This window comes from Pezoporus wallicus, unplaced genomic scaffold (assembly GCF_028554395.1).
Source record: "Pezoporus wallicus isolate ANWC-B61680 ecotype Strahan unplaced genomic scaffold, APGP_CSIRO_Pwel_v1 contig_1181, whole genome shotgun sequence".
Taxonomy (NCBI): Eukaryota; Metazoa; Chordata; class Aves; order Psittaciformes; family Psittacidae; genus Pezoporus; species Pezoporus wallicus.
The window spans coordinates 4,500,821-4,513,038 of record NW_026641428.1 but is presented as its reverse complement, the minus strand read 5'-3'; the positions used below and the strand labels follow the sequence as shown (position 1 = coordinate 4,513,038).

At 37.5% G+C, this 12,218-nt stretch overlaps 1 protein-coding gene across 1 annotated transcript in view; it reads right to left on the bottom strand.

Moving 5' to 3' along the window:
• The window catches only part of MYO3B (myosin IIIB), a 206,582-nt gene that overhangs the window by 61,685 nt on the left and 132,679 nt on the right, over positions 1-12,218 (bottom strand). Inside the window, exons 27-30 of the mRNA XM_057423759.1 lie at positions 12,125-12,202; positions 9,856-10,061; positions 7,712-7,771; positions 570-681 (exon numbers count right to left, since the gene is read on the bottom strand). Of these exons, the coding sequence (XP_057279742.1) occupies positions 570-681; positions 7,712-7,771; positions 9,856-10,061; positions 12,125-12,202 (456 nt within the window). The remainder of the gene's footprint in view (positions 1-569; positions 682-7,711; positions 7,772-9,855; positions 10,062-12,124; positions 12,203-12,218) is intronic.

The window sequence follows — 12,218 nt, the reverse complement described above, 5'->3', positions numbered from 1 at the left end:
ATAATAATGAAGCATTATACTTCAGATGGCAAATCCTACGTGTGCTTACATACACTTTATCTGGGTCTTGATCAGGAAAATTCTCCTTGTTTTTCCTTTGTGCACTGTAAAACAACTCAAGACACTGTGTAACATCCTTTTTACAGAAGTCATCCAGTCCATTTTAAACCATGAACAAAGGCTCTTAATAGAGTCAGAAGGATCTTCCCTGAAACTCCACAAATGGATGATGGACTAACCAGGCTCACGGGATGGGCCAGAGTGTGACGTTTCAGTCACGCCATAATTAAGAGCAGGAAGAATTTCAAGGAGGCACTACCTCAGCAGGCACTGACAGATATATTTTCCTTATCTAGTTAGCCAGGTGCAGAATGCCCTTTGGGGAAGTACCCAATGCACCCCTCCTCTTGCCACACCAACTCAGCTGTCTTGAGAGCACACCTCCATAACCCAGGAGGCTAACTGGAGCTAATTCCTTGCTCTTCTGTTCATGCAGTACTTTTCAAACCATTATTAGGCATGTTTTGCTAAAAGGATACTATCCTTGAGAAAACGTTAGCATCCCCTACCTTGGTTTTCCCAAGAATCCAGTTGTCTAATTTAGATTTCTCCAAAATGGCAAGACAGTTTTCTCTGCTACCAAGGGGAGTCTCGTGTGCCTTGAATGCAAGGTAATAATACCTGTAAAACCAATGACAAAGAAAGAATTGACTTGACAATCAGGATGTTCTTTCACTGTCCTTCTCCAGCTCAGAGCCACATATCTATAACTAATAGACCAAAGTCACCCTTATACTCAGTCCTCTTCATAAACCATGACACAGCTGTCACAAATGGGTATTTGAGCATATGAATGACATAGGAAAATAGGTGGTACAATAGTGATGACAAGAATCTGGTGCATTCTAGAATTCCTGAGTTGGTTTAATCATCCAGAAAGGTCTTTCACAAGCCAGTGCAACTTAGGATTGCTCTGAAATTTTCAGGTGAACATATGAATGAATGACAGGAAGTGGGAAAAGTGCTAGAAATTGAAGTAATAGAAATGAAGGCAAAAATGAAACCTTTTGCGTAACATGTAAAACATACTGTGGCACAGTTACATCTCACTGTAAGCCTGCAAGTTACGTTGAATAAGAATGTGCTCCCTGAGGTGTTCAATGAGCTCTTACAGATTTCTGAGTGGGAGAAAAGTCAAATGCTAGCACTAAAGAAAGAGAAAAGCACCAGAAGTACTTTATTCATGACCTGATGCCTGTTTCTTATGAGAAATGCCCAAAAAGGAATTTCAGAATCTTTCAGTATTTTAGTTACTCGTATCAGTCATTTTTCACAAAGGAATTTAAATGTCCTTGATATTCTTTGAGAGCATAAATCCACATAAGAAGTCCAAGGCTCTTAAGTTTGTAACAAGATCACTCCCATCAACAGAAGTTGGGGTAGCTTCCCATTTTCAGTATGCTTAATAGGAAGGCTGAGGATGCTCAGTCATTGAAGATAAAGGCCAGCTCCAGCAGGGTAGGCAGAACAATGATAGAGTGATACTGACTGATTATTGAGGCTGAAAGGCAGACACTGAATAAAGATTAGTTTACAGTAAAAGCAACTCTCATATCAATCTTCATTTACAGATAGAAAGATGCTCAGACTGCATGAATACCTACTTGTTTCACACCTCCAGAAGGAGTCATATATATTTGCAGTTAAAACAATTTGCATTGCTATCACTGCAGCAAGGATTTTATCAGTGCTGATGGTTAAGCAAAACTAGCAGCTACTTTAAAGAGAAAACAAGTTAATTGCTCCTCACATGAATGTTATAAATTTTTTTACTCACTAGGATTTATGTTGTTGGGATTAAGTTTGTAGACTCATTAGGCATGATGTCTTTTTTCTGTTTGATTCAGATAAACAATTGGAAAGATTATGATCAATTTTAGTGGCCTTTGGAGAAGGCCCATACTAAACAACATTGACTTTTCTTTTATCCACATTCCCTTGCAAAGAACAGCCATTAACAATTATGTGAAAAAACATTATTGTGCAAACAGTTAATGCAAACATGTTTAAACTGAATGAAGAATAAATGGACCAATCCCTACCTGAAAAGCCACGATGCATTAATGAAGAATTTAAGTGAGTCAAGGGCAACAAGAAAAGCTTCTACTGGTATATCGGTGATAAAAGGAAGGAAACAAGAGACCTGGTCCCCTGGCATATGGGGAAGAACAAGGTACTCACTGACATTTTGTCTCAGTCTTCACTGGCAAGTGCTCCAGCCACACCACCCAAGCTGCAGAAGGCAGGGACTGGGAGAGCAAAAGACCACCTACTGTAGGAGAAAATTAGGTTTAAGAACATCTAAGGAACCTGAAGTGCACAAGTCCATGTGACCTCATGAGATGCATCTGCGAGTCCTGAGGGAACTGGCAGATGAATTTGCCAAGCCACTATCCATCATATTTGAGAAGTTGTGGCAGTCCAGACAGTTCCCACTGAGGAGAAAATGGGAAACTGAACCCCCAATTTAACAAGGGAAAGAAGGAAGATCTGGTAAACTACAGGCCAGTCAGTGTTACCTCGGTGCCTGGCAAGGTCATGGAGCAGATCCTCATGGAAACTATGCTAAAGCACATGGACAATAAGGTGACTGTTGACCATGTGATTTCACTAAGGGCAAAAGGTGCTTGACAAATTTGGTGGCCTTCTATGACAGTGACAGGGTGACAGTGTTGGTGGATAAATGGAAGAGGGCCTGCTGTCATCTACCTGGACCTATGCAAAGCATTTGACACTGTCTTGCACAACATTCTTGTCTCTAAACTGGAGAGACATGGACTGCTCAGTGGATAAGGAATTGACCTTATCCAAGGATGGTCACACTCAAAAAGGCAGTCAATGGCACAATGTCCAAGTGGAGACCGGTGATCTAAATGATTTTTAAGGTCCTTTCCAAGCCAAATCATTCTACAATTATAAGTACTTGCAAAAAAATATGTTAAGTAACAGCAAGAATATGTTCCAGTTAGTTTACAAATTGAAGGTTATTTTAGCACAAATACACTGTTAGATGGTAGCAACTGTCACCGCAGCTCTCATTTATGAATTGCTATGCGTTGTCTTGGCTTTTATTAAGTTATACTTCTACAGGTACTAATCTATTTATATTGTGTTTGAGAGAAACTGGCAGGTTGAGCAAACCATTCTCCTAATCATTAACATGGGAAAGAGCCATCCTTAAAACAAAGAGAAGAATATGACCAGTGAACCTCAAAGACAGATTCCTCTGTGGCCACATAGGAGTAAGAAAATCTCCTGCCTCATACTAAACAAATATGAAGAACCAATTAGAAAGAATGGAATAGTGCAAGACATTAATTTTTTTAATCACGAGAACATGATTTTGAAATATTAGCTCCAGTTAATCTCTAGATATCAGCTCCAGTCGTCACAAGAAAGAAAAAAAGAACCACTAAAATAGTCAATGAAGATCAAAGGGGAACAAAACGACATCTGAAGGCAGAAGCACTGGAATCAGTCCTGGACCAAGACGTAGCTATTCACCAAGTGGATATGTTGCCCACTCGGAATAAAGATAGGAAATTATATACTACTGAGTTATTTTTAAGGCAGGAACTTTCTCAACAATATGATACTGCAAATTCTTTAGCCAAGTCTTCAAAATAATGAGAGTCATACCATTCAGTAGGTATGGAGAAACATGGTGTATTTAAAAGAAAAAAGTATGTTTCCTCCAACTTATGACTGAACTTAATAATGTGAGTTTTCGCAAGACAAATGGTATTATGAGTTACAATAATAAACTTCAGCTTTCAAATATACATATCACAATTTGTGCTAGCATGCAATTTCAACAAATAACTTGACAGATACATCAGGGAAGATGCACCAATAGTAAATTGCTGCTTGCTTCAAAAGCCAGTTCAGACAGCCTTGTTCTTTACACATGTATGCGACTTAAGCAGTTCCTTTCCTTAGAAGGAAAGAATGATTCAAGTGAGTGATCATACCAGTTTTCTGGTTGTCATACATCTTTTAAGGCATGTTGTAGTTGAGAATTTTTAAACAACAGAACAGTTTTTAGATGGCACTGATGCAATAAAATAGTCAAGGAGGATCTCATAATTTTTAAATCTTCCTATTTTATCAATGACATTCTAGCTGCTGAGAAGTTGATTTCTTATTTGTGACAAATACCCAACTAAAAAGTATTTTTAAGCTATGCAATTCCCACGTCTGACCACACCACTTTTGTTTATGACTAAATTCAGTATCTTTCAAATGTAGTACCTTCGCCATTAGCTCTCCTTCATGATCTAGAATGTAGTTGCTTTTGCTACTCAGAAAAAAACCATAAAAACATCTTCTTATCAAATCCTTTATCAAATTTTTCCTAATATTCAGTCTAAACCTCACCTGGCACAGCTTGAGACCGTGACCTCTTCTCCTATAACGTTACTTGGAAGAAGAGACTAACACTCACCTTGCCCTATTTTCCCTTCAGGTAGTTGTAGAGAGTGATAAGATTCCCCCCGAGCCTTCTCTTCTTCAGACAAAAACAATCCCAGTTCCCTCAGCTGTTCCTCATAAAACATGTGCTCTAGACCCTTGATCCTTCATGCACTGTTTCATAAACATGCACACGATTGTGCAAAACCAGGTTATTTTCTTGGGTTACAAATCGTGCTTCTAGGTGTGACACATACTCCTCTACGTGTTTCCTAAAAGTACTTGACTAATCAGATTCTCAGTGGCAGTAAGACTTGTAAGAAAAAAATAATTTACCCTCAAAATAACTGACTTCTCAGAGCTGATGAAACTCTGGAATTACGCATTTCTTAACTAGTGGTTCTTACACTGTACTACAAACTATCCTTCGTGGACATGAACAGTATTCTAGACAAAACATAAAAAATGGGATTCACTGTACTTAGTAGTCATTAGGCATAAAACAAAATAGTTGAAAGCTGAATTTATCCCCAGATCAACAACTGCAAAACTAGGACATGCAGAATTAAGGTTAAACATTACAGACATGCAAGATACAGAAAACTTCATGATGCTATGAATTAACTATCTGATTATGGCCAAGGCATTTTAGTTTTGGTAGCTTTAGATTAGATATACTGATTGTAAACAAATGGTTCAATTTCTCTTCCTTCCTTAAATGGTGAACTCTGGAGCTGTTCAATAAATGTATTTAAATAGCACTATTAACTACTACACCAGTCTCTCTTACTGAAGTTGCCTTCGCATTCCAGACTCAAAGGCAGCATCAATTCTACTTTTACTCAACTTACTCAAAAAAAGTAATGATTAACCCTTTTGCTCTTTAAAGCAAATCTTTGTACTAAAACATACTTGCCTAAGGTGGAGAATGGATAATAATATGTGAAAACATGAGGTACAAGAGGGCAAAATCCCTTTTTAGCCAGACCCCCAGCAATAGCAGCAAGATTCTCAACATTCCAAAAGAAGTTTTCTCCTTCTCAGCCGGAGAGTTGGAAAGTTTAACTCCCCCCCAGTGTTTTTAGCACTGAAAGAGCCATTAAATAACTTTCAAAAATTCCTAATTTGTATTGGTCATATATCACCTCTTCTAGAAACTTTCACATTTGAGCTCATACAACTAATTGCATTTGACTCTATATTGAGAGTATGAATGAAAAAAATTAAATGAAAAGCCAAAAAACATCAAGGATACTGTTGAAATTCAGTAACAGATACCTAATGCTTATGCTGCAAATCATCAGATAAATACAGAATTACAGAAATACTCTCAGAAAGGCATAATTTGGTCAATTCTGCATATACAATTCATAAGGGGTTAGCAGACTTTTCACTCCTAGAGGCTTTCTGTCTTCTCCATCCTGAACCCTTTACCACTGTTCTGTGACTGACAAGAGTCTACAAAGGATATGTTGAAGGTATAGTAGTTACAGGAACAATAAAAAGACCTGAAGTAATCTTAAAGCCACTGAAACAAATAAGAAACATTTCCATGGATAATAGTAAATATCAAAAGATAGGGGATGTTATAATTTTGTTTCCAGAAACTGCTTAGGGACTTTGGTACAGTGCAGACTCAATGTTAACAGTAAGGTTGCATTAAAAATGATAGAATCACAGACTGGTTTGGGTCGAAAGTGACCTTAAAAGTTCACCTCGTTCCAACCACCCTGCCATGAGCAGGGACACCTTTCACTAGACCAGGTTGTTCAAAGAACCATCCAGCCTGGCCTTGGATGCTTCCAGGATGGGGCATCCAAAACTTCTCTGGGCAACCCGTTCCTGTGCCTCACCTCCCTCATAGCAAAGAATTTCTTCCTAATATCTAGTGTAAATTTCCCATCTTTCAGTTCAAAGCCACTACCCCTTTTCCTATCACTACACGCCCTCATAAAAATACACCCTTTTAAAAGACATAATTTCTTTTCTCTGTAGCAAACCTGTTGACTTCTAATTTAATTTAGTGCTTCCTGATTGTGAATAGTAAATACATCTATCACCACTGCATTTTCAGTGCTAGAAGAAAGCATGTATTGAGGTAATATTTCAAAAGATTTTGCAGTATTTGACCAGTTCTTATTCCACTCAATGCAGAATGTGACCCATTAAGTTCAATATGAGACTGTATATGGTAATGAGAAATGTAACACAGATGGCTCACAGACTGCGTGTACCAGGCCTATCAGCAGTGACCTTATGCAAATTTGCACTGTGAGATTAAAAAAGTACTTGCTGGGATTCTTATTTCAGTAATAGCACTGGTATTGCCATCAGCATATGAGCCCAGTAACATCATCTAGTTAAAGTGGAGTAGGGTAGCACTTCCAGGAAAAGTGTATCCTGTATTCTAATGAAGCACACAGAACTATAATGCAGAACATAAACAAGCAGAGAAAGTGAAAAAACGCAGTTCTTAAACAAAACTTGTAAACTTCTCAATACATTCCTATGTGCTTATGAGGCACTTCAATCTTGACAGCATTTAGCACCATTAGACTCTCAAGTCCCTTGTCTTTTATCCTGGTACCGTATATGCCACATTACATAAAAGGTGTACACAGCTGGGGGATATGTGGTGAGGACACATGTGCATAGCACATCATGTCATGTGAAATTTCAGGGGCCTGGGCACTTGGATATAGTAAGGAGCATCCCATTCAGTGGGACTTTCAGTATAGGTCCTGCCTAGAAAGCCCATCTCGGTTAGCTGCTGTGCAGTGTATGCTCACTATGCAGCTCCACGAGCCAGGCACACCTGGCTGCTGATGCGATTAATAACCTGTGTCTAAAACCTAGGAGACCTGCCGCCTGAGAAAGGAATCTTGCTGCTTCAAAGCAAACAAGTAAGACACATGATGGCATGGGGCACGAGACAATGCCAATGGAGATGGAAGTGTCTTAACACTTAACAGGTCTGCAGTATTTACAGGGGCTACAGATTATATTTTTCTACTTTAAGTAAAAGAATATGTGTATTTATACACATAAAACAGATGTTTGTATACTTGGCTGAAGAAACACTGTGTGAACGAGTTACAATTAAGTCTTTTCCTCACCATCTGTTTTTTAACCCAATAAACTACTTCCAGGTTTGCAACACTGAAATAATGTGTTCTATGTGAAAAGAGAAGATGGTAAAGAGTAACATTAGACAGAGCTTTATCTTTTGTTTACCTCTCACCTGATAAACCCTGAATGGTTCTGTTCCCTGCCTTTGATTGTTTTGTCCTCATATTTCCTGCTAAGAGTTTACAAAACAGCATTATTGAACAGGCAGATAAGAACCACACCTATTTGTTTAATAACATCAAGGGAGAAAAAGTGCTGGCTCATCCATTTTGTTGTTCAGTTGCTCAAAAGGATCAAAATACCAATTAACTTGCTGGCTTAGAAAATCTTTGATATCCACACATTTACTGACATTTTGAAACTCTTGTTCATACTTGCTTAATGTCTTTTTGATTATGAACAAAGAAGTGCCAATCTGTTTAGCATTTGACCTGTTTTCTCAAACATTTTTATGTATTCAACTACTTAGCTCCTAAAAACACTTGACTAGTCATGGCTGTAAGTTGAAGAAAAATGTTTCTTGTTCCACTGATAGCTTTTTTAAGCATTGTACTTCCCTGCCCCCCCCCCCCAAGAGCAAAACAGAATAGAATGTGATTAAAAATAATGCATGAAGTGAAAATAGGAGCAAGATCAACCCCTCTCCTGCTCTCCTGCTCCCCCCCCCCCCCATATTCTGAACTCAGGAAGTCTTCTGTGCTGTTGGGCAAATTGCAAAATCTCCCCACACACACTCACTCCTCTTGCCATGTTGTTTTTTTTTTTTCGTGAATACATTACACCAAGTTGGACTAAAAACCTGGGGTGTATCTGACAAGATGCCCTTATCTGCAGGAAGGGAAAGCTACAGTGAGCGCTGATTTTATTACCATTGCTTTTCAAGGTTTTACTCAAATTTAGTGCACTTTTGAAAAGAAAGTGAGGGAGGCCTAATTTTCTGTCAATTTACACTAATTTCAGTGGAGTTAGTTCACTTCTGTATAACCTGGATAAAAGTTAAGGTTAATAATTCTGCCTTCAGCCTCTTCAGGATGTTGCAAAGACGTGTTAGTGATCATAAATTTTGATCTCTTTGTTAAATCTGCTTTAAAATGGTGTGACCTTTCTAAAACTAGTCATGAAACACAAAAGAGTTTGGGGGAGATCATGCCTGAAAATTAAATGGCTTTGATGGACAAATGAACATGTTAGTTATCCTTCCTTGGGTTATCTCTCTAGTGTTTTCCTATTGCATACTCATTTGTCATACTAACATAAATCAGAAATTTGCAGAATTTTTCAGAATTAATTGATTAACCTATGGTTTATCATTCAGCGTCTTGAATGCAAGGACCACAAATTTCCAAGTGCAAACTGATTTACAGGTGTAAATTTACCTAATCTCTGTGTTTTAGAAAGGCCTGTGAAACTATGTCTCTCTCAAAACGATAGTCACTTCCTTCCCTCTAGCATCCTATAAATGACTCACTTTTAGTAAATTTATTAAGTCTATATCATCTAGATGAGCAACCTTCAGTTCAGCATATATTACTAAATGCTTGATTTTACCATTCACTAGTTGTGCCTACTGTTGAGTAGTTGATTGCTTAATGGTACTGCTTCTGCTCTATTATTGAATTATCAATCCCACAGACTGGAAGACAGTAAATACTACACAAAACCCTATTTTAAATTTAGAGGAAACCATAATGATCATATAAATATATTGCCATCATAAAGGTAATAGCATTTCCTGAATCAGATTTATAACATTTTGAGATTGAGAACTGTATTAGAGCCAATAAAAATAGCCATGACAAGGGTTCAGTTGGACAGAGATCTGGTTATAATTCATGATATCTCCAATATAAATGACTATGAGGCTATGAAATTATAATGAGGGATATTTCTAAATCTAAAGCTTTTGTATCAGCTCATTCTTAAGCACATGCACATTCTTCATATGATGGCTGAAGGTCACTGACCTTCCAAATCCCTGCATTATCTGAGCATGACGCATAATTTCCACTTGTTGGCATTACTGAAGGAACCACAGGGACAGGCTTGTTGCTGAATAATAGGTACTCACTGCTCATCTCTCATTGGCTTTTCTCCATTAGAGCTCAGGCATTTCTTGTAGTCTTTATCTCTGATAGTCACTCCTCTCATTAGAGAATCCGACTATACATGCATAAAGCAATGTTTGTAGAACTTTCTGTACTTAAAATATATTTTACTGAATGGAGTTTTAAACCTGCTGCATTATAGAAGTCTTACCTTTTAACAAACTCATCAAAGAGGATCCGATGAGAATACCCTTTTTGACGTATTTTGACAGTTTCCAGAATTCCAGTGTATCGTAGCTGCAGTAGAACTCTCTCATGAGAAAACATCATTGCTTCTCGATCATCATTAGGTTTAATGCAGCGAACAAAGTGAGGCTGTCCAACAACCATTTTGGATAAAAGATCCATGAGGGAATACTAGTGAGGAAAATAAAAAAGATGCACACATTTGACAAAAAACTCCAATGCAACTACTCAGCAAGACAGATGTACTTCTAAACAGTATGTAATGCTTGATTATATTTTAATCACTCATGTTAATCTGCATTGACAGTTTATTAATTTTTAAGCCTTTGGTTAAAACCCAGAACCTACTGAAGTTTTCAATTGTAAAAAAAAAAATTAAAAAAAAAATTAAATTCCTAGTTCTTATTCCTTATTTCTAACACCTTCCTCTTCCTCTCTCCTTGTACCACATTCCTGTAGCTGAAGAGGGACCATATTAATAAAACAATAATTAAATTGAAAAATGCCCTAACTATAACTCTCTACTGTGTGCACATTTGACCAAATATCCCCAAGAACAAGCTTTACTGTGAAACATGCAATTCACAAAAATTTACAGAAAATTATAAGAAAAGTATTACAAGAAGTCATCAGTTCAGTCCTCTGCCCACAGAGAACTGCAGATGTATCTTTACCATTTCAAGCACATCCCTGTTTAATCCATTTTTCGGAATCACTGAGGTTACAGGCCACACAATCTCCCTAGGCAATCTACTGAAGTGTTACATTATCATGACTATTTATAATATTCTTAACATACAACCTAAATCTTCCTGTGGAAATGTAGGCCCATTACTTCCTTTCCTATCCACCCTGGACATGGAAAACAATTTATTCCATTTCATTTTACACTAAAATGAAAAAAAGTGTGATCTGATCACATACATCTGCTTTTCCAATGATTCCTCTGAATACTGATACTTCTGCTCCATCCTCACTTCATTAACCCACTGTATGATAAGTATCTGCTCCAAATACACTTCATCTCAAAGCCACGTACAATTTCAAGCTGACTGTAGTCATTTTGCTGTAGGCTCCATGCATATTCTGCTATACTTTCACAGTCACTTCCCCACTCCATTTTATTTTATCTTATGTTACTGAATTTAATTTAATATAATTTTATTTTATTTTATTTTAATCATAGAATCATAGAATAGTTAGGGTTGGAAAGGACCTTAAGATCATCCAGTTCCAACTCCCCTGCCTTGGGCAGGGACATCTCACATTAGACTATGTCATCTAAGGCTCTGTCCAACCTGGCCATGAACACTGCCAGGGATGGAGCATTTACAACTTCCTTGGCAACCAGTGTCTCACCACCCTCACAGTAAAGAAATTCTTGTGGTTCCTACACAGCTGTCATTTATTTCCAGAAAGCACTCTAAATCCACACTTCTATTACTAGACAAGTCTGAATGTGTGTCCTTGTACCCATACTGGGGTAACAGCTCAGTATACATCAGCTTCCTCTGTAATTTTTCTTACACTGTTTTGCTCAGCAAAGAAAACCGGAAATCCTACATGGCATGAAACTTTGACCCACAGTGGCTAGCACAGCACTATGAACTTCCCCTTTCTCCATGGTACAAGTGCAGCCTAAAACTTTTCCCCTCTGCAGGGACTGCATGAAAAAAACATTCCTGACTCCTAACATTCCAGTTCCAACATTCTCAATGCCTTTTCCTTACCTGTTTGATTTAAACACACATGCAGGATATACATTACCCCAGGCAGGATTACTACTGATAAAATGGCAATCCATTTGACTTAGAACAGTACTTCCAAAAGATGGATTGTTTTCACTTATTAGCACAAATGACAAATCTTAATCTTTAAAAGTAGGTATGTCTGAACTTGTGAAAAAATGAGTGCTTTAGTAATGACAGCTATTTTATTTGCACAAAATCAGTTTTCTGCTTATGAAAACAGGCCTGTTCTAGACCTTCAGCATTTTAGATAGAAATAGTCTTATACTTTAGATTCTGTTATCAGTGTACTTGGTGAAATTATAAAAATACAAGTATGAAGAAACAAAAAGAAAAGGAGAAAAAGAAAAATTAGGAGTCTACAAAGACCTCACAACAGAATAAAAAAAAGCTCTTATTCTCTTTGATCTCACAATCCCGTAAATATTTTAGATATATCTATTGTTCTTATCCCCAAAATGTTTGTTTACAATTTAACTTTTGTACCCTAAAATAGGAAGCCATAGTTTGCCGCTTCATGTTAGTTGTTTCTTCAGGATGTCGCATAACCTCCATTGTGTCAACCTGGAAGACAAAACTC